The sequence below is a fragment of the Oncorhynchus kisutch genome, linkage group LG21 (assembly GCF_002021735.2).
Source record: "Oncorhynchus kisutch isolate 150728-3 linkage group LG21, Okis_V2, whole genome shotgun sequence".
NCBI classification, from domain to species: domain Eukaryota; kingdom Metazoa; phylum Chordata; class Actinopteri; order Salmoniformes; family Salmonidae; genus Oncorhynchus; species Oncorhynchus kisutch.
The window spans coordinates 23,006,295-23,028,425 of NC_034194.2; the positions used below are offsets into that span (position 1 = coordinate 23,006,295).

The following is a 22,131-nucleotide window of genomic DNA, read 5'->3' on the forward strand; positions in this document are numbered from 1 at the left end:
ATAAGTATTCAGACCCTTTACTCAGTACTTTGTTGAACCACCTTTGACAGTGATTACAACCTTGAGTCTTCTTGGTTATGATGCTACAAGCTTGGCACACTTGTATTTGGGGAGTTGCTCCCATTCTTCTCTACAGATCCTCTCAAGCTCTGTCAGGTTGGATGGGGAGCGTTGCTCCACTCAAGGACATTCAGAAACTTGTCCCGTAGCCACTCCTGCATTGTCTTGGCTGCTGTGTGCTTAGGGTCGTTGTCCTGTTGGAAAGTGAACCTTCGCCCCCGTTCTGAGATCCTGAGCGCTCTGAAGCAGGTTTTTATCAAGGATCTCTCTGTACTTTGCTCTGTTCATGTTTCCCTCAATCCTGACTAGTTTCACAGTCCCTGCCGCTGAAAAACATCCCCACAGCATGATGCTGCCAACACCATGTTTCCTCCAGACGTGACGCTTGGCATTCAGGCCAAAGAGTTCAATCTTGTTTCTCGTGGTCTGAGAGTCTTTAGGCAAACTCCAAGCGGGCTGTCATGTGCCTTTTACTGAGGAGCAGGCTTCCGCCTGGCCACTTTACCATAAAGGCCTGATTGGTGGAGTGCTGCAGAAATGGTTGTCCTTCTGGAAGGTTCTCCCATCTACACAGAGGAACTCTGGAGCTCTGTCAGAGACCATTGGGTTCTTGGTCACCTCCCTGACCAAGGCCAGCCAGGCAGCTCTAGGAAGTCTTGTTGTTTCTAAACTTTTTACATTTAAGAATGATAGAGGCCACTGTGTTCTTTGGGACCCTTCCCTGAGGTATGTGCCTTGACACAACCCTATCTCGGAGTTCTGACATGCACTGTCAACTGTGGGACCTTATATAGCTTGGGTATGATTTGGAAAGTCACACGCCTATCAATTGAACTTACCACAGGTGAACTACAATCAAGTTGAAAAAACATCTTAAGGATAATCAACGGAAACAAGATGCACCTTAGTTCAATTTCGAGTCTCCTAGCCAATGGTCTGAATAGTTTCATTATGTACAGTATATAAGGTATTTCTGTTTTTTATTTTTAATACATTTGTATACTGTACAGTAAGGCAGCTGAGGTTGAGCATCTGTGTCTGATTAGACGTGTCTCTGTGGACAGGGCCAGGGCGAACATCTCAAGTTCTCTGCTAATGCAATGTTCTTTTTTTTCACTGTTCTGATGCAATGATTGGATGATTAGGCTCTGTACACTGTACCTGTGAGGTCACATAGAACATGTTCTCCCGCCTCACACACTTGTGATTCAGAAACCCAAACCTTTCATTAGATAATAATTACATCATCTTACTGAGGATCGCCTTCCCCACTCACAATGATATCTGAGGGAGACTTAAAGCATCTAGCAGTTTGGTCAAATCTACAGTAGGGTCTATGTTCTTCTGCATTTTGAGGCACAGACATTTTCAGAAAGGATTTATACAGAACAAAGGACAACCAGCTGGGGTTAGAATAACAAGCATGAGTTATTGCATTTACAACTGACATTACTTAATGCTATCTAGCAATCTGCAATAACAACCTTTTAGGTTTTGTATGGTATCTGGTCAAGGTCTAGAGACTGAAAGCTTGGTACAGTATACTGTCAGTCTGTACATTTTATTTGGTCATATTGAGTTTCCTTTTCCTGTTAATTGCAATCTTCTGGCTCTGAGTGTTGCTTTCTGTGCAGGAACAAAGCATTGACCTTGAGAGTACTTCATATAAAAATACTTTAAGGTTGTTGTGGTCTGAAGAATTCACACACAGACGTTGACACATTTCATGATAAATGGAAAAATTGTCGTCCAAACCTCTTATTGGAAGCAAAGCACAGCTGGAAATATATATGCATTTACAAACACTGGAAGTAGTAAATAAATTAACATGCAACATGGTGTTATATACACATCCGTTTATTAGAAATAAATGAAAGAACTAACTGTTCTTTTCTCTTGATATACGTTGTAATCATCGAGACAACTTGAATGCTTCTGGGCACACACATCACAATGTTAGATCATGAGCATGTTTACATTCATAATGACTCTCAATATCCATTTCTATAAAAAAAGGCTGAGGAAAATGTAAAATGCTTGAGTCTGGACATTGATGCAAACCATAGACGTGATTATGACGTGTCTTTACCCTTGAAAAATTGTGACACTACCAAGATCCTTCAGGGGGGGATGGAAAATGATTAGTGATGATCACATATACTACACGTATGCGCGCATGCACGCACGCATGCATACACACACACACATACACACACACACACACTAACACACTCTCTCTCTCTCTCTCTCTCTGAGTCCCCCTGTGGGCTGTAGATATGCTTATATAACGTGATGCGCTAGTTTTTCTCTGGTGGTGACAGGACTCCTTACAGTGCCTGTCCATCATACAACAGCCCGGGCAGAAGTCGTACGAGTGAACTCCCATGGGCCTCTGCTCTGAGCTGTGTGAGCATTCTCCCTCATTACCACACTGATAATGGACTGTCCCAATACTGATAAATAGCTTTCTACTGTATCCTTCGTCTCCTTGTTCGTCATGATCACTTGATTTGATAGGATATGGCAGATTATAGCTATGGGGGAAACCTATGCAGTCATTTGACATCAGGGGTAATAAAGGAAAGCTAAGGAGACAAGGAAAATACACCATTTAAGAGTATTAGGACACTTCTTGACACTTCTTGGAAATAGGACAAACCTGTCATTGGATGTCTTTCCCCCCCAGTAACACATGATTCACTTTTATACTGTACTGTACACATAAAATAGTGCCGTGATGGCAATGATGCCTGCTCAGATTTGTACTGTAAATAAACATTTGTTTCTCCAACATGCTCTCACAGTTTCACGTCAGAATGATGTTCATCCATGTTACTCAAACGTCAAAATTCAAAGTGTTTAAAAGTTACGTTTAGGCATTAACTCCGGAATCTTAAAGTTCGGCATTAACTCTGAATGGTTAAGGTAAGGGTTAAGGTTTCGGATAGGTTTAAAATAAAAAGTCTACAAAACTACTTTCTATCTCTGGATTGTAATAGGCAACCTTTGGCACTGGAAGCAGATGGATGAAAGAGATGTTTGTTTTGTAAGCCTATATCAAAAACAGCTTTCTATTGCTGGATTCAAACATGCAACCGTTAGCACTAGAGGCAGCTGCTTACACCCATCCGCCATCCCTGTCCACAAAACCAAAAACTATTTCAAGGTTACTGCCCTCACTCTTGCCCCTAATGCTCGGTTTCCATGTCATCTCCCGAAATCTGCAGAAATGGGCTCCCGAGTGGTGCAGCACTCTAAGGCGCTGCATCTCAGTGCTAGTAGGCGTCACTATAGACACCCTGGTTTGAATCCAGGCTGTATTACAACTGGCTGTGATTGGGAGTTCCATTGGGCGGTGCACAATTGGCCCAGCGTCATCTGGGTTTGGCTGGTGTAGACTGTCATTGTAAATAAGAATTTGTTCCTAACTGACTTGTCTAGTTCAATAAAGGTTAAATAAAATAAATGGATGGATTTCAAATACTGATTTGTATTACAGGTGACCTGGCTGCTTTCTCACCATTCAAACATTCATACATTCAGTTAACAACCATTACCCTGTTCAAAATTGAAAGTTAAATGTAAACCTGTTTCTTGATGAAAGGGGCATTTGTAAGACACTTTGTTCTGTATTGTATGATGCACATGAGAAGTACATGCATGATGTTTTGGCAAGATATGACATTAAAAACGTGATTGGAAATAAGAAAGCACAGAATAAATAATACATTCAAGTAACAATCCAAGTAATTTCTTCATTGTGTCTCCCCTTCATTCAAGTAACAATCCAAGTCATTTTTTCATTGAGTCTCCCCTCAGCCTTATAACACATTGCATAACCAAGCCCATAATCATGCCAATAACCATGCCCAATACCCACACACCCAATCAAAATAAACAGTGAGTAAAATGCATAAAATGGGCCTGATTTGTATAAGAAAATACAATATATCTATGTCCCAAATATATTTATATCCAACATGATGAATAGCCTGTCAGAGGAGAGAAGCCGGAGTAAACCTTGAGGCTACCAAGCTATTTCCCTAATCTGCCTTCTACATCCACCACCCATTGAGAAGTATTCATCACTATGGAACTCCATGATATAAGCCCTGTCTTCCTCGAGCATTGCTTAGCATACTGTTATTCACAGGTGGACACAGGAAGAGTTTTTTTTAATGATGAGTATTCTGTTTAACCCCAGAAATAGTGATGTTGCAGACCAAGTGAGGGACTTAATGACGAAGCATTAGCCAAAACGTCTGTGTTTAACACCCCCTCTCCGTCCCCCTGCTGCATTAAGAAAACCAACCAAAGATGGCAAAAGAAGAATCTTAGAGTCTTTGTACTATGTGTGCAGATCACTTCTGCTTTTGATGGACTTAACATTGAGATAAATACATATCTTACCTTACTATTTCCACATGAATGGATGAGTTGTTGGGATACAGAGTTACTGAAGGCAACCATAGAGGTGAATGGTTGATATGCTTCTGTAGGACCATTTCTCTCTTTGATAAATAGTGTCTACGTTTGTCTATGAGTGGGAGGAGAGGAGGAGGGATGAAGAGGAGAGCAACAGGAGGAGTAGGAGGAAGAGAGTGACATTCTATCAGTAATGCGCCTGAATGACAAAGTCACCATTGCAGGCAGGGGACAATGGGACAGTAACAGGGACAAAATGATTGACACACACAGACAGACGTCAGAAATATCCCAGTCAGTCCAGCTCCAATCAGAAATATGCTTGTATGCTCTGTCTTCTGTTAAATCTCCACTTCAAAAGGTCAAAGTACATATCCTTCCATGCACCTTCTCTTTGTTACTTGATGTGTTGCTGTGTTCTCTAAAAGACACATAAATAATGTACAAATATTCTCAAGGATTGCTTAAGTAAGAATTAAGACTTGATAACGACCCACATAGATAAGACTCAGTCCAACATGCACCGGCAATCCAAAACACTGTTCAAAGTGTTCTTCCATTATTTAAGGCACTAGGAATATTCCTTAGGTAAAAAAGCTGCATGTCCATCTTGAAGGTAAAAAAAAATGATCCAAACATTCTGCTTTAAAACTGTAAGCGGTGTCATTACTGAAAGCAAGGCATCAAATAAATGCTGCCTTAGTAGTCTGAATACATGAACCATACAAAAGTGTCAACTGAAACGAAAAAAGACACAATCTTGGAAATACATCAACTGCATGCTCCGTAAGTTTGGTGATGGTTGTTGCCTCCTGGTGAGAACCTAACACTTGTTGGGTAAAAGGCCTTAGAGAAAGTTTCATCTTGGATGATACAGTGTTGGACAGTGAAGAACCTCTTCATCTGATGCAGACTTCAGAGCCTCTCTGTGTTTTCAGGTGGAGTGGGAGCATTAACGCGTGTGTCTCTCCACAAGCTCCATCAATTAGTGTGTGTGTGTGTGTGTGTGTGTGTATTTGTGTGTGATGATCGATCTACTGTAAGTGATGATCGACCAGTGTCTCTCTCCCTCACAGCACTCAATCGATTACTGCACAGCCTAATGTGTGTATGCATCTCATCACCTTTGACGAACATGTGTGTGTGCATGGGTGTATGTCTGAAAACTCACCTACAGTATGCCTGAGATCTCAGCTTGAAGTGTCTGTCTCTCCAACCAGCCTCTTAACCAATGAGCACAAGTGTGAGCATGAACACACAAGCGTGTGTGTGTGTGTGTGTGTGTGTGTGTGTGTTAGTCTCACTTAATGATCTCCACTGATGACCATAAATGTGTCTCACCTCCATGTTCCTTGCACAACCCCGGTGTCTCATCACTAGAGGCTCTCAATGATGGCTACCTCAGCGTAGTCCGGACTGAGTCCGTTCAGGTAGAGTCCACTGCCATTGCGGGCCAGGGCTCCAGGGACAGGAGTGAGGGAGAGAGCCAGGTTGGGGTAGGCCTCCCTCTCATCCCCTGGCCCCAGGTTCACGGACAGCGTCCTCCTGCCTGGGGTCATCTCCTGGGTGATGGGGTTGAGGCCCAGCTCCGAGGACAGTCGACGCTTAATGGAGGCGGCACGCTCAAACTTGTTGGAGATGTCTACGCTCAGGCGACGCCGTGTCTCCTTGAACTCAGCCGACACGTTTGCCGTCCACTCTGCTGCATGGATCCGGAACTCCCCTACCTACAGAAAGAAAGAGAGAAAGAGATAGAGAGGGAGGAGACTTTCCCCCAGATTCATCAAGAATTCCTGATGTATTTGACCTATTCAAATACTCTTTATATACACAGTACCAGTCAAAGGTTTGGACATACCTACTCATTCAAAGGTTTTTCTTCATTTTTACTATTTTCTAGAATGTAGAATAGTGAAAACATCAAAATTATGAAATGAAACATATTGAATTATGTAGTAACCAAAAAAGTGTTAAACAAATCAAAATACATTTTACATTCTTCAAAGTAGCCACCCTTTGCCTTGATGACAGCTTTGCACACTCTTGGCATTCTTTCTTTCACTCTGTGGTCCAACTCATCCCAAACTATCTCAATTGGGTTGAGGTCAGGTAATTGTGGAGGCCAGGTCATCTGATGCAGCACTCCATCACTCTCCTTCTTGGTCAAATAGCCCTTACACAGTGTGTTGGGTCATTATCCTGTTGAAAAACAAATGATAGTCCCACTAAACACAAACCAGATGGGATGGCGTATCGCAGCAGAATGCTGTGGTAGCCATGCTGGTTAAGTGTACCTTGAATTCTAAATAAATCACAGACAGTGTCACCAGCAAAGCACCCACACACCATCACAACTCCTCCTTCATGCTTCACAGTGGGAACCACACATGCGGTCACAAAGACACAGAGTTTGGAACCAAAAATCTCAAATTTGGACTCATCAGATCAAAGGACAGATTTCCACCCGTCTAATGTCCATTGCTCATGTTTCTTGGCCATAGCAAGTCGCTTCTTATTATTGGTGTCCTTTAGCAGTGGTTTCTTTGCAGGAATTCGACCATAAAGGCCTGATTCACTCAGTCTCCTTTGAACAATTAATGTTGAGATGTGTCTGTTACTTCAACTCTGTGAAGCATTTATTTGGGCTGCAATTTCTGAAGTTGGTAACTCTAAAGAACTTGTCCTCTGCAGCAGAGGTAACTCTGGGTTTTCCTTTCCTGTGGCAGTCCTCATGAGAGCCAGTTTAATCATAGCGCTTGACGGTTGTTGCGACTGCACTTGAAGAAACTTTAAAGGTTCTTGACATTTTCTGGATATATTGACCTTCATGTCTTAAAGTAACGATGGACTGTCGTTTCTCTGCTTATTTGAGCTGTTCTTGCCGTAATATGTACTGGAACTTTCACCAAATAGGGCCGTCTTCTGTATACCACCCCTACCTTGTCACAACACAACTGATTGGCTCAAACGCATTAAGGAAAGAAATTCCACAAATTAGCAAGGCACACCTGTTAATTTAAATGCATTCCAGATGACTACCCCATGAAGCTGTTAGAGAGAATGCCAAGAATGTGCAAAGCTGTTATAGTATCAAGGCAAAGAGTGGCTACTTTGAAGAATCGCAAATATAAAATATATATTTGATGGGATTAACACTTCTTTGGTCCTACATGATTCCTTATGTGTTATTTCATAGTGTTGATTTCTTCACTATTATTCTACAATGTAGAAAATAGTAAAAATAAAGAAAAATCCTGGAATGAGTAGGTGTGTCCAAACTTTTAACTGGTACTGTATATATCACAGGAGGTTGGTGGCACCTTAATTGTGGAGGACAGGCTTGAGGTAATGGCTGGAGCGGAATTAGTCAAATCAAATCAAATGTAACTATTTCACATGCGCCGAATACAACAGGTCGACCTTACAGTGAAATGCTTACTTACGAGCCCCTAACCAACAATGTAGTTTCAAAAAATACAGATAAGAATAAGAGATAAAAGTAACAAGTAATTAAAGAGCAGCAGTGAAATAACAACAGCGAGACTACATACAGGGGGGGTACCGATACACAGAGAATGTGCAGGGGCACCGGTTATGTGAGGTAGTATGTACATGTAGGTAGAGTTATTAAAGTGACTATGCAGAGATGACAACAGAGAGTAGCAGTGGTGTAAAGAGGGGGTGAGGGGGGGGGGCTGGGTAGCCATTTGACTAGATGTTCAGGAGTCTTGGCTTGGGGGTAGAAGCTGTTTAGAAGCATCTTGGACCTAGACATGGCGCTCCGCTACCACTTGCTGTGCGGTAGCAGAGAGAACAGTCTATGACTAGGGTGGCTGGAGTCTTTGACTATTTGTAGGGCCTTCCTCTGACACCGCCTGGTATAGAGGTCCTGGATGGCAGGAAACTTGGCCCCAGTGATGTACTGGGCTGTTCGCACTACCCTCTTGTCATGACGTTGGCCTGGGGGTAGGTTTATGACAGTCATAAATACCTCTTCCCCCCCTTTTCCTCTGTCTACCCTACTGATGTGACATTTTAAAACCTTTGGTTAACATAGAGATTCTGGGAACATCAGAAGGTGAAGGGAAATAAACTATATTCTGGTAATCCGACCAATTGAACATATCCCTTCCTATATAAAGCCTTGACGACAATATAACCTCCTGTTCCAAGTACGTGAGGTCTGCAGCCTCTGCGTTAAAAGGACTAACATGTCAACTACAGAACTAAGCCAACCTCAGCGTGAGCTTTGGTTGTGAATAGTATGAACTTTGAACTCTTATTCACTACAGAAGTGATACCTCCTAGCCGTTGAGTTAGCAACAGTAGCTGCAAACGCAGCTGGTTGCACATTTAACATGCTGATAGAAATGTAGTAAAACGGATTGAAGTTTCCCTGCATTAAAGTCCCCAGCTACTAATATCGCCACCTCTGGGCGAGCGGTTTCTTGTTTGCTTATGGCGGAATACAGCTCATTCAATGCTGTCTTAGCAATAGCTCAAGACTTCCTTTCGTGCACCGGCTGTTGTTTACAAAAATACATAGACCGAAGCCCCTTGTCTTAACAGACACCGCTGTTCTATCCTGCCGGTACATCGTATAACCAGCCAGTTGTATGTTGATGTTGTCGTCATTCAGCCACGACTCCATGAAGCATAAGATGTTACAGTTTTGAAAGTCTCGTTGGTAGTTTCATCTTCCCCGTAAACTCTGCGATTTTATTGTCCAAAGATTGAATGTTTGCTAGCAGAATAGAGGGAAGTGTTTTTTTGTTGTTGATTGTCTGCGAGTTCTTAGAAGGCAGCCGGACCTTCGGCCACTCTTTCTCCTCCTCCTCTTCACACAAATCACGGGGATCGGGGCCTGTTCCCGAGGTAGCAGCGTATTGTTCAAGTCGTGCGCGTCAGAGTCGTGAAAGGAAAAAGAGGATTCTGCTAGTCCGTGGTCAATAATCGCAGTCCTGATGTCTAGAAGTTTTTTTCGCTCATAAGAGATGGTTGCGGCAACATTATGTACAAAATCAGTTTAAAAAATAAGTTATAAACAACGCAAATAAGCAAGTAAGTAAAACGTCTTAATCCTGAGCCATATTTGATACCATTAGTGTAATGGTATCAAATACATCAAATACATGGTTTGATGCCATTCCATTTGCTCTTGTTATGAGCCGTTCTCACCTCAGCAGCCTCCACTGATACATCCTTTTGACAAAAGGAACCAATGTCCTTTTCCCCTTTGAATGAAGTTTCTACCCAGAACTATCCATTTACTACACGAGAACGTACTTTATAAGATGCAATGGGATGCAGGGCATTTTCATGGTTACAGAGAGGAAGAGAAAAGGAGAGTGGGGAAAAATGGAAGAAGGGGGATGAAGTTATTGATTCTTTTCATAAAATATAGCATAGGGTATTTTCTTACACAATAAGCTGAGATGAGCTGTCTTGGGCTACTGGATCGAAGACCCCCAAGCTAAGATTTGTGAGTCTGCATGTGTGCTCTTCTGCTTCCCTCCCCCTCTTCATCTTTTGTCCACATTTCCATTCCTCCCTCTCTTCCCACTCTTACCCTCTCATTTTCACTTCTCCGCCACATACTCTCTTGTTCTCTCACTGTCTCCCTCGCTCTCAGTAATAGGTTTCTATGTAAAACTCAGGTCTGCATCATAGGGCTCACACTCACACTCCTAATGATGTACAATCCTAAGTATTCACACGGCAGTCACACATATCTCTCCCTTTGTAATGGGATTAACTTTTATATCAGGAGGTTTGTGCCTGTCAGCGTTCATTTGTCTGTCTGTCTGTCTGTCTGTCTGTCTGTCTGTCTGTCTGTCTGTCTGTCTGTCTGTCTGTCTGTCTGTCTGTCTGTCTGTCTGTCTGTCTGTCTGTCTGTCTGTCTGTCTGTCTGTCTGTCTGTCTGTCTGTCTGTCTGTCTGTCTGTCTGTCTGTCTGTCTGTCTGTCTGTCTGTCTGTCTGTCTGTCTGTCTGTCTGTCTGTCTGTCTGTCTGTCTGTCTGTCTGTCTGTCTGTCTGTCTGTCTGTCTGTCTGTCTGTCTGTCTGTCTGTCTGTCTGTCTGTCTGTCTGTCTGTCTGTCTGTCTGTCTGTCTGTCTGTCTGTCTGTCTGTCTGTCTGTCTGTCTGTCTGTCTGTCTGTCTGTCTGTCTGTCTGTCTGTCTGTCTGTCTGTCTGTCTGTCTGTCTGTCTGTCTGTCTGTCTGTGTGTGTGTGTGTGTGTGTGTGTGTGTGTGTGTGTGTGTGTGTGTGTGTGTGTGTGTGTCTGTCTGTGTGTGTGTGTGTGTGTGTGTGTGTGTGTGTGTGTGTGTGTGTGTGTGTGTGCGTGCGTGCGTGTGTGTGTGTGACAGAGCGGTAAGATGTCCCATGATTAATTTGCGATTGGAATTTAACTGTAATAATAATCCTTTAAAAATACATGTTACAACTGAATTAATCAGGGAAATCCATCCACGTTTAAATTGTAAACTAGGGGGTTGATGTAGAATTAAGCACTAGGGAGGAGGGTAGGTGCACTAGGGAGGAGGGTAGGTGCACTAGGGAGGAGGGTAGGTGGTTTCGGCATCCTTTATACACTGAGTGTATTTCCATGACATACAGGTGAATGCTATGATCCCTTATTGATGTCACCTGTTAAATCCACTTCAATTAGTGTAGATGAAGTAGAGGAGACATGGTAAATAATAATTTTTAAGCAATTTAGACATGGATTGTGTGTGTGCCATACAGAGGTTGAACAGGCAAGACAAAAGACTGAAGTGACTTTGAACGGTGTATGGTAGTAGGTGCCAGGTGCACTGGTTTGAGTGTGTCAAGAACTGCAATACTGCTGGGTTTTTCACACTCAACAGTTACCTGTGTGTATCAAGAATTGTCCACCACCCAAAGGACATCCAGCCAACTAGACACAATTGTGGGAAGGATTGGAGTCCATATGGGCCAGCATCCGTGTAGAATGCTTTCAACACCTTGTCGTCCAGGGGTAGGCAGCCCCATTTCATGTTTTTGTCCTGGAACACCAGGTGTGTTGAATTTAGGTAATCACTGATAAATTAACTCAGTTGGTCAGGTGTGGTCCCTAGTTGGACCAAAATCCTGCAGTATCTACGGCACTCGAGGAACAGGGTTACCTGCCACTGTTATAGTCCATGCCCTGACGAATTGAGGCTGTTTTGAGGGCATAAGGAGACGCAACACAATATTAGCAAGGCGTTCCTAATGTTTTGTACACTCAGTGTAAAATGGTTAAGAAGATATACTGTACATCTGATCGAAAAGGTTGGTTTATTTTGAAGTGATCCGTTTTAGGTCGGTGTTGAATATGCAAGGTCGTGGTCGAATACTCTAGAAAACACTTTGCCTCACCCTGTTTGGGGATTTGATATATGGTCACAACATGTTGTGCTGTGATTGGGTGAATTCACAGCTCCATTCCAGCTAACAATTCTAGGGAGAGAAAACGTTTTTGTAATGTTCCCCTATTGTTTGAGAGTCCAGTTTTCCGTTAGTATGGGGAACATTGTATGTTAGCAAAAACGTTTGGATATTTTGGTGTTAAAGTTAGCAGAACATTGCCTTAATGTCAAGCAGAACTTCTCTATAACGTGGTTACAATGTTCTCAGAATATACAACATGAATGTTCTAGATGCGTTTTATGGGACGTTGCAAGAACATTCGTGTTAGGAGAATATTCCATCAACGTCCCACCAAACATGGTTGCTATGTTATCAGAATGTAAGATAGTAATGTTCTATACATGTTTAATAACATTTTTATGTATCATTTATCAGGACCTGCCTGATGGTCCCAAAGAAATGTTACCCACAAAACATTTTTCATCACACCCTGTTGGTGTTACCCATCAAGGCCCTGATTGGTGAACCACTGATCCATTCACAACTATTTTTGCCTGTTGGCAAGGGATACTCATACTGCTTTTAACATAGTGTTTTCAACATACATATTTGACGCACTTACATGATACATGAGATACATGATTTTATTGTGTACGGTCATTTACACAGTAATTATTCATCAACATGTCCTCATCTGGGATTTGAACTCACAACCTCTTGGTGCACAGTCTTCAGATCTTGTTGCCATGTCACCATGTCTGTGTCACTTATCAGTTCAGTTGACTATTCTACTACTGAAGTTCTACCAACACATTGACTGTAGTACTTGTAGAAATGTCTACAAGGCCCTCCCTTCGGCAATCTGATCGCGACTCCATTTTGCTCCTCGCTTCTTATAGGCAGAAATTCAAACAGGAAGGACCTGTGCTAAGGTCTATTCAATGCTGGTCTGACCAATCGAAATCCATGCTTCAAGATTGTATTGATCACATGGACTGGGATATGTTCCTTGTAGCCTCTGAGAATAACATTGACGAATACACGGATACGGTGACTGAGTTCATCAGGAAGTGTATAGGATATGTTGTACCCACGTCGACTATTAAAACCTACCCAAACCAGAAATTATGGACAGATGGCAGCATTCTCGTAAAACTGAAAGCGCGAACCACCACATTTAACCATGGCAAGGTGACTGGGAATTTGGCCAAATACAAACAGTGTAATTATTCCATCTGTAAGGCAATCAAACAGGCAAAACGTAATTACAGAGACAAAGCGGAGTCGCAATTCAATGGCTCAGACACAAGACGTGTGGCAGGGTCTACAGACAATCACGGACTACAAAGGTATAATCAGCCACATCGTGGACACTGACATCTTGCTTCCCGGACAAGCTAAACACCTTCTTCGCCCGCTTTCAGGATAACACAGTGCAACTGATGCCGCCCGCTACCAAGGACTGTGGGCTCTCCGTGGCCGATGTGAGTGAGTCATTTAAGCATGTTAACCCTCGCAAGGCTTCCACCCCAGACTATCAGCATTCATCATTCAACACCATAGTACCCTCCAAGCTCATCATTAAGCTCGGGGCCCTGGGTATGAACCCATCCCTGTGCAGGGTAGCCTAGTGGTTAGGGCATTGGACTAGTAACCGGAAGGTTGTAAGTTCAAATCCCTGAGCTGACAAGGTACAAATCTGTCTTTCTGCCCCTGAAAAGGCAGTTAACCTACTGTTCTTAGGCCGTCATTGAAAATAAGAATTTGTTCTTAACTGACTTGCCTAGTTAAATAAAGGTAAAATACATTTTTTTAATAAAAACTACTTCCTGATGGGCTGCGCCCAGGTGGTGAAGGTAGCAAACAACAACTCCACTTCTCTGATCCTCAACTCGGGGGTCCCACAAGGGTGCATGCTCAGCCCCCTCCTGTACTCCTTGTTCACCCACTGCGGGGCCACACATACCTCCAACTCAATCATCAAGATTGGAGACCACACAACAGTAGTAGGCCTGATTACCAACGAGAGAGTGGTGCTGGGAATATAACCTCTCACTCAATGTCAACAAAACAAGGGAGCTGATCATGGACTTCAGGAAACAAGAGGGAGCACACCCCTATCCACATTGACAGGACCGCAGTGGAGAAGGTGGAACACTTCAAGTTCCTCTGCGTACACATCACTGACGATCTGAAATGGTGCACCCACACAGACAGTGTGGTGCAGAAGGCGCAACGGTGCCTCAGGAAGCAGAATTTGTCTTGGTCCCTAAAACCCACAATTGAGAGCATCTTACTGGGCTGTATCACCGCCTGGTACCTCAACTGCAGGGCTCTCCAGAGGGTGGTGCAGTTTGCCCAACACATCACTGGGGACAAACTACCTGCCCTCCAGGACACCTCCAGCACCCGGTGTCACAGGAAGGCCAAAAAGATCATCAAGGACATTAACCAACCAAGCCACAACCTGTTCACCCCGTTATCATCCAGAAGACAAGGTCAGTACAGGTGCATCAAAGCTGAGACTGAAAAACAGCTTCTATCTCAAGGCCATCAGACTGTTAAATAGCCATCACTAGCCAGCTTCCACCCGGTTATGCAACCCTGCACCTTAGAGGCTGCTGCCCTATATACATAGAAATCACTGGTCACTTTAATAATGGAACCCTAGTAACTTTAATGATGCTTAAATAATGTTTACATACTGCTTTACTCATCTCATGTATATACTGTATTCTATTCTACTGTATTTTAGATCATTGCTCGATCTAATATTTATACATTCTTTTACTTTTAGATTTGTGTGTATTATTGAGAATTGTTAGATACTACTGCAATGTTGGAGCATTTAGCTACACCCACAATAACATTTGATAAATATGTGAATGTGACCAACAAAATTTAATTTGATTTGACACATGAATGTTCCTACAACATTTACATTTAAAGCATCTAGAACATTAATAGAGAATGGTGCCGAAGGAGATGGCTGCCGTTTTACGACCCCGTAACCAATTGTGCCTTTGTGTATGTTTTTTTGCGTTATATGTCAATTATTTTGTCCATAACGTTTCTGCCACTGTGTCTTATGACCGAAAAGAGCTACTGGATATCAGGACAGCGATTACTCACCCCATACTGGAGGAATAGTTTTTCTTCAACGAGACAGACGGGAAGGATTTATTTCAGACACCCAACAAGACCCTAATCCCCGTCATTCACCGGAGAAAGATACAGTGGCATCGTGGACGAAGGTCAGGGTGCCTTGTAAGGATCTGTCACCGAGAGGGTAATCTACCTTTCCCATCGGTCCTATTAGCCAACGTACAATCTATCGATAATAAAAATAGACGTACTACGATCACATACATCCTACCAACGGGCCATAAAAAACTGTAATATCTTATGTTTCACCGAGTCGTGGCTGAACGACGACATGAATAACATTAAAGCATTTTCGGCAAGATAGAACAGCAGCCTCTTGTCACGTTCTGACCTTTATTTCCTTTGTTTTGTATTTATTTAGTATGGTCAGGGCGTGAGTTGGGTGGGCAGTCTATGTTTGATTTTCTATGATTTGGGATTTCTATGTTTCGGCCTAGTATGGTTCTCAATCAGAGGCAGGTGTCATTAGTTGTCTCTGATTGAGAATCATACTTAGGTAGCCTGGGTTGCACTGTTTGTTTGTGGGTGATTGTCTATGTTGATGGCTTGTTTCAGCGCAGCTCGCATTAGCTTCACGGTTGTTATTTTGTTTACTGTTTTTGTATAGTGTTTCAGTGTTCATTGTTTTCTTTATTAAAATTCATGATGAACACATATCACGCCGCATTTTGGTCCTCCGATCCTTCTTGCCTCTCCTCTTCATCTGAAGACGACGACCGTGACACCTCTGGTAAGATGGGGTGACAGTCTATGTGTATTTGTCAACAACAGCTGGTGCACAAATTCTAAGGATGTCTTGAAGTAGAGTATCTCATCATAAGCTGTAGACCACACTATTTACCAAGAGAATTTTCATCTGTATTTTTCGTAGCTGGCTATGTACCACCACTAACCAATGCTGGAACTAAAACTGCACTCAATGAGCTGTATATGGCCATAAGCAAACAGGAAAATTCCTCATCCAGAGGTGGTGCTCCTATTTGCCGGGGACTTTAAACTCAAATCCATTTTACCTAATTTCTACCAGCATGTTAATGTGCAACCAGAGGGGAAAAAAACTTTAGACCACCTTTACTCTGTGTACAAAGCTCTCCCTCGCCCTCTATTTGACAAATCTGACCATAATTCTATCCTCCTGTTTCCTGCTTACAAGCAAAAACTAAAGCAGGAAGCACCAGTGACTCGGTCAATAAGAAAGTGGTCAGATGAAGCAGATGCTAAGCTACACGACTATTTTGCTAGCACAGACTGTAATATGTTCCGGGATTCTTCCGATGGCATTGAGGGCTACACCACATCAGTCACTGGCTTCATCAATAAGTACATTGATGATGTCGTCCCCACAGTGACCGTACGTACATACACCAACCAGAAGCCATGGATTACAGGCAACATCCGCACTGAGCTAAAGGGTAGAGCTGCCGCATTCAAGGAGCGGGACTCTAACCCGGAAGCTTGTAAAAAATCTCACTATGCCCTCTGACGAACCAACAAACAGGCAAAGCGTCAATACAGGACTAAGATTGAATCGTACTACAATGGCTCCATTGCTCGTCGGATGTGGCAGGGCTTGCAAACTATTAGATAATAACTATTACAGAGCTGCCCAGTGACACGTGCCCACCAGATGAGCTAAACTACTTCTATGCTTGCTTCGAGGCAAGTCTCACTGAAATATGCATGAGAGCATCAGCTGTTCCAGACGACTGTTTGATCACGCTATCCGTAGCTGATGTGAGTAAGACCTTTAAACAGGTCAACATTCACAAGGCATGTGATCAGACGGATTACCAGGACGTGTACTCCGAGCATGCGCTGACCAACTGACAAGTGTCTTGTACTCCTTGTTCACTCATGACTGCATGGCCAGGCATGACTCCAACACCATCATCAAGTTTGCTGATGACACAACAGTGGCCTGATCACCAACAACGATGAGACGGCCTATAGGGAGGAGATCAGAGACCTGGCTGCGTGGTGCCAGGACAACAACCTCTCCCTCAACGTGATCAAGACAAAGGAGATAATTGTGGACTACAGGAAAAGGAGGACCGAGCACGCCCCCTTTCTCATCGACGGGGCTGTAGTGGAACAGGTTGAGAGCTTCAAGTTCCTTGGTGTCCACATCACCAACAAACTATCATGGTCCAAACACACTAAGACAGTTGTGAAGAGGGCACGACAAAGCCTATTCCCCCTCATGAGACTAAAAATATTTGGCATGGGTCCCCAGATCCTCAAAAGTTCTACAGCTGCACCATCGAGAGCATCCTGACTGGTTGCATCACTGCCTGATATGGCAAATGCTCTGCTTCCGACCGCAAGGCACTACAGAGGGTAGTGTGTACGACCCGGTACATCACTGAGGCCAAGCTTCCTGCCATCCAGGATCTCTACACCAGGCGGTGTCAGAGGAAGGCCCTAAAAATGATCTCCAGCCACCCTAGTCGTAGACTGTTCTCTCTGCTACCGCACGGCAAGCGGTAACAGAGCGCCAAGTCTAGGTCCAAGATGCCTCTTAACAGCTTCCACTCCCAAGCCATAAGACTCCTGAACAGCTAATCAAAGGGCTACCCAGACCCCTCTTTTTCGCTGCTGCTACTCTACCTACATGTACATATTACCTCAATTACCTTGACTAACTGGTGCCCCTGCACATTGACTCTGTACCGGTACCCCCTGTATATAGCCTCGCTATTGTTATTTTTACTGCTGCTCTTTAATTATTTGTTATTTTTATTTTCTATTTTTTACTTATCTATTTTTTTTACTTAACACTTTTTTCTTAACCAACAATGCTTTAAGAAGTTTTTAAGGGCTTTTAAGTAAGCATTTCACAGTAAGGTCTACACCTGTTGTATTCGGCGCATGTGACAAATAAAATTTGATTTGATTAATACCTTATGTTCTGAGAACATTTTACATAAATAAAATGGTCTCTGGAAACATTCCTTGCACATCATGGAAACATGTCTGTGAAATGACCTAATGAGACTTAAAGAAATGTTCTCTAAAGTTCTGAGAACGTTTGTTCTTAGCTGTGATCTTCCCATCTTGGTTCCCTTCCACATTTCAACATGCAGTGATTACCAGTGTACCACAGATACTTATGGTATAGGATACCTATAGTATAGCTTCTGAAAATATCTATAGGAAGTATCTGTGACTGTGTATTGTGGTTTGGTGCAGTGATTTCCACACACATCACGTACCTCCTCCTTGGTTTTCTTGGAGATGACTCTGAACCAGTCTCCTATCATACTGAGCACAGCAGCAAAGTAGGCTAGACCAATCAGGATCCAGAACCACACCACAGGCTTGTAGTAGTCCAGATACTCTATCTCAGAACCACCTATTGGGAGGAGACAGACACATATTTAATAAAGACTACACAAGCTTTTAGTGATATCACACCTCTAGCCAGAGAGCAGAAAGAGAGTGAAGGAGAGAGAGGCTATGTCACACAGAGTTATGATTATTGATCTTCTATTGTGAAGAAGGGTACAGCAATCCCGTTTTGTCTCAGCAGATTAAGCACACGTGTGATTTCAAACAAACTCTTTTGACACAGAAGGTGGGATAGCAGAGGAAGAACATACAACATAGTCAGAAAAGGCAGCTCTTAAATACCCTTTTCAAGACCTTTTTCACCGGCCACAAAGTCACCGAAGCCGATGGTGGTGAGGGTGATGACCACAAAGTAGATGGACTCCAGCGTGCTCCAGCCCTCTATGTGTTTAAAGATGACCGCCGGCAACGCCACGAAGAGGACACAGCCAAACAGGATGAAGATCACGGTGGAGATCACCCTGATCTTGGTCTGGCTCACTTTCCACTTTTGAGGGAGAGACTGGGAGGCAGGGTAGAACAAATGAATAAAGAGATGGATAAAGATATTAATAAATAAACATGGCAATGGAACATGGGAAGACTGCAGAGGTTTGAAAGAGGGGCAGCAAACAGGGAGGGGGGGAAGAGGTGAAGAGGAGGCTATGAATACTAACAAAACAGTTGGATTATGATGGTGCTGCAGTGTATGTATATGTGTTTGTGTGAGCATATTTTTTTATACACTTAAAAAAAAGGCATATCTGTATCTACAGTATCTGTTTTTGAATGGCTGTATCTATTATGTCTGCGGGTGTCAGTATTGTGCAATTTGATTTTGGCATATTTTCTTTTAAATCAGCAGACGTCAACACTTAAGGTCTAAAAACGATCCTCAAATGAATGATGCATGACATAATTAGGGAAGGAATTTAACATTTGAAAATCATTATAAAAACATCCAGGGCCTATTTTAACAAACCGAATGCAGTTCTTTAAATAGCCTGCCCCATATTTGCTAAATATGTTGAACATTATTTCAGTCCACATTGTTCTTATTGCATTGCTTCAGTATGGAAATACATTGTTAAACATGGGCTATAGCCTTCACGCTGATATAGGGGCTAGGCCTACTGTAATTATCAGTCTGGACATAGACATGCCAAATGTAGTCAACAGGAATGATTCAATTCACTAGGCTATTGATGAAAAAAGACAATGTATAATTCTTATCAAATTCCAATAAAATGAAACAACTTGTTTTAAATAGGCTGTGTCTAAATACAGTAACAGGCAGAAACAGGCAGTAACAGGCACCATAATTGCTTCCCATGGGCATATAATACAGACAAGGCAACTTAGACTATGGAGGGTTTTATGCACATCCCAACTTTTCAAAGGAGCTGCATGGACAAAAATAATGTCCAATCTAAAGAAAGAGCGGGGATGTCTGTTCACTCGTGATATTTGAATAAAATATTGGTTATAGGCTATTGATACCGCAAAGACCAGCTTTTGGTGAGTCTTAATATCACCAGTAGCACTGCTTGAAATTGGCACATGTATCTAAGGACACAGCTCAAATATTTCCACCCTTCCCACCTCAGCTCAAACGAGCTGATATAAGACAGGTAAATTACCATCACTGGCGCCAAGGCTGGAAAATAGCAAAGCTCTGGCTTTTACATGTCGAAATGACCAAGGAGCGTGTATTTGACACTAGCACCGCCTTAACGCCAGCCGAAAATAGAGCCCTCAGTCTTTAACAAGGGCTTTCTCTAGTCACTTCACAATGACATGAGTCATTTCCTTGTGTTGGCCTTTTTCCTGGAATATATGTCCAGTGTGTTTTGAATGTCACACACTCAGTGGGTCGGCCTATGAGATTTACTTATGTTCTTACAGATCAAGATGCTGTGCTCCATTGTATGCCATCAGGCTATACATTTTTATTTTATTTTTGAAACTTTATTTAAGTAGGCAAGTCAGCTAAGAACAAATTCTTATTTACAATGACGGCCTACCCCGGCCAAACCCGGACAATGCTGGGCCAATTGTGCGCCACCGTATGAGACTCCCAATCACGGCCAGATGTGATACAGCCTGGAATTGAACCAGGGACAGTAATGACACCTCTTGCACTGAGATGCAGTGGAACACTGTGGGCTTACATCAGTAGGCTACATCGCAACACAAACAGCACAATCGCCGGACAAAGTTGAATTCAAACCCATAGAAAGACAGGTGTAACAGGGGTATGACAGTCTGTAGCACTAGCAAAACTTCTTAATACACTGAAGTGTACACTCCACGATAGAGTCCTTGGCCTTGTCCTTCCCTAGACAGTGGGTTACACAAGAATGAGAACAGGGACACTGGGACTGAAACTTAAAGAAGGGTCATCCTCAGATCAGCTCATCAGTGATGTGTTCCGTTGTGTTTTTCAGCACACAGCAGCTAGAGCCCAGAGAGAGAGAGAGAGGTCAAGAGTCAGGACTGAATCCAGCCTCGGACCCTGACAATAAATATTGATACGGAGGGATTAAGGATGATGAATAGACCAAAGCCGCTTGCCAAGCATAATATATATTTCACAGGTCAGCCATTTTTAAAACCCCTCAAGAGTCGTGCCCACGCGTCATGTGATATAATTCTAAAACATTGAATAGCTCCTGTGCTTTTATGAGACTTACTGTTTCTCAGGGGGCAGCTGGTAGTTTAGCGGTTAAGAGGGTTCGGCCAGTAACTGGAAGATCGCTGGTTTGAATCCTAAGCCAACTAGGTGAAAAATCTGTTGATGTGCCCTTGAGCAGGGCACTTAACCCTAGTCGCTCTGGATAAGATCGTATGTCAAGTGTAAAAAATTACTTGCAGTGGCTGTAGCTCAAGCCCCTCTTTCTGCGTATTCCATAACATTGGCTTGTGAAACAGGATCTGGACAAAGGAATTGTCTGTAAAACTCAAACCGTTTAAGCTAGCAACTCATACTACCCCATCTTCGAAGAGGAGAATCTCACAAACTCCCACACGCTTTGGTACGTGGTATGCGTCCACGTACTAATTTCAAAGATCTCTTCTCACAAAACTGACTGTCCAGACTGAGCTACAATCTAATAAGTCACCAACATTGACAGGTAAGACTTTAAAAAACATTAGAACTCACTTGTTTGCCATTCGACACACACAAGCATTAGGGGAGTTGTTAGAAGGTGACCCAGTACCACACTGTAAAAACGTCACAAAATTTAATAGGGTGTAAAAAGTGCCAAATCGTAAAACTTAAATGAATAGCCTGGGTGTTAATTTGCTTGAATCACTGAACAACACAGGCACATAATAGAGACAGGCATCTATTTCCTCAATGCAAGCAGCGTTTGCTGATTTTAATTCTCTTCCAGCATTTTAATAAATGTCTTAATTTCCTGCACTAATATGTTATCATTTACACACTGTGTCATGTTTCTTTTGTCTTAGTATGCCTCTATTTTGGAGAAGGAAAAACAACTTTATTATTATAATTATTCTCCACTTTGTCTGTGCATTTTCGGTAGTTTTTACCTTTGCCAGTAGAGGGTGATCAGACAATATCTGGAGGTCTGTACTCTCGAAGTTGTGGACTATTTTTGTGCTTATCGGTTAGCTGTAAGCAGCCAATGGCGAGCAGATTTTTTACTGAATTATGTAATGTAACAAATCAAACATTAAACTTCGTAAAGAATTCATGGTAACCTCGTTAACAATTCATTTACGACAATTCACGACAATTCAAAGTCGTGCCATTGCCC

The 22,131-nt window shown here is 42.7% G+C and overlaps 1 protein-coding gene across 1 annotated transcript in view; it reads right to left on the bottom strand.

Annotated features, from left to right (window-relative positions):
- Window positions 1-1,905: 1,905 nt before the first annotated feature.
- The window catches only part of kcnk2b (potassium channel, subfamily K, member 2b), a 45,478-nt gene continuing 25,252 nt past the window's right edge, over window positions 1,906-22,131 (bottom strand). Inside the window, exons 4-6 of the mRNA XM_031800485.1 lie at window positions 18,650-18,869; window positions 18,232-18,371; window positions 1,906-6,212 (exon numbers count right to left, since the gene is read on the bottom strand). Of these exons, the coding sequence (XP_031656345.1) occupies window positions 5,862-6,212; window positions 18,232-18,371; window positions 18,650-18,869 (711 nt within the window). The 3' untranslated portion in view covers window positions 1,906-5,861. The remainder of the gene's footprint in view (window positions 6,213-18,231; window positions 18,372-18,649; window positions 18,870-22,131) is intronic.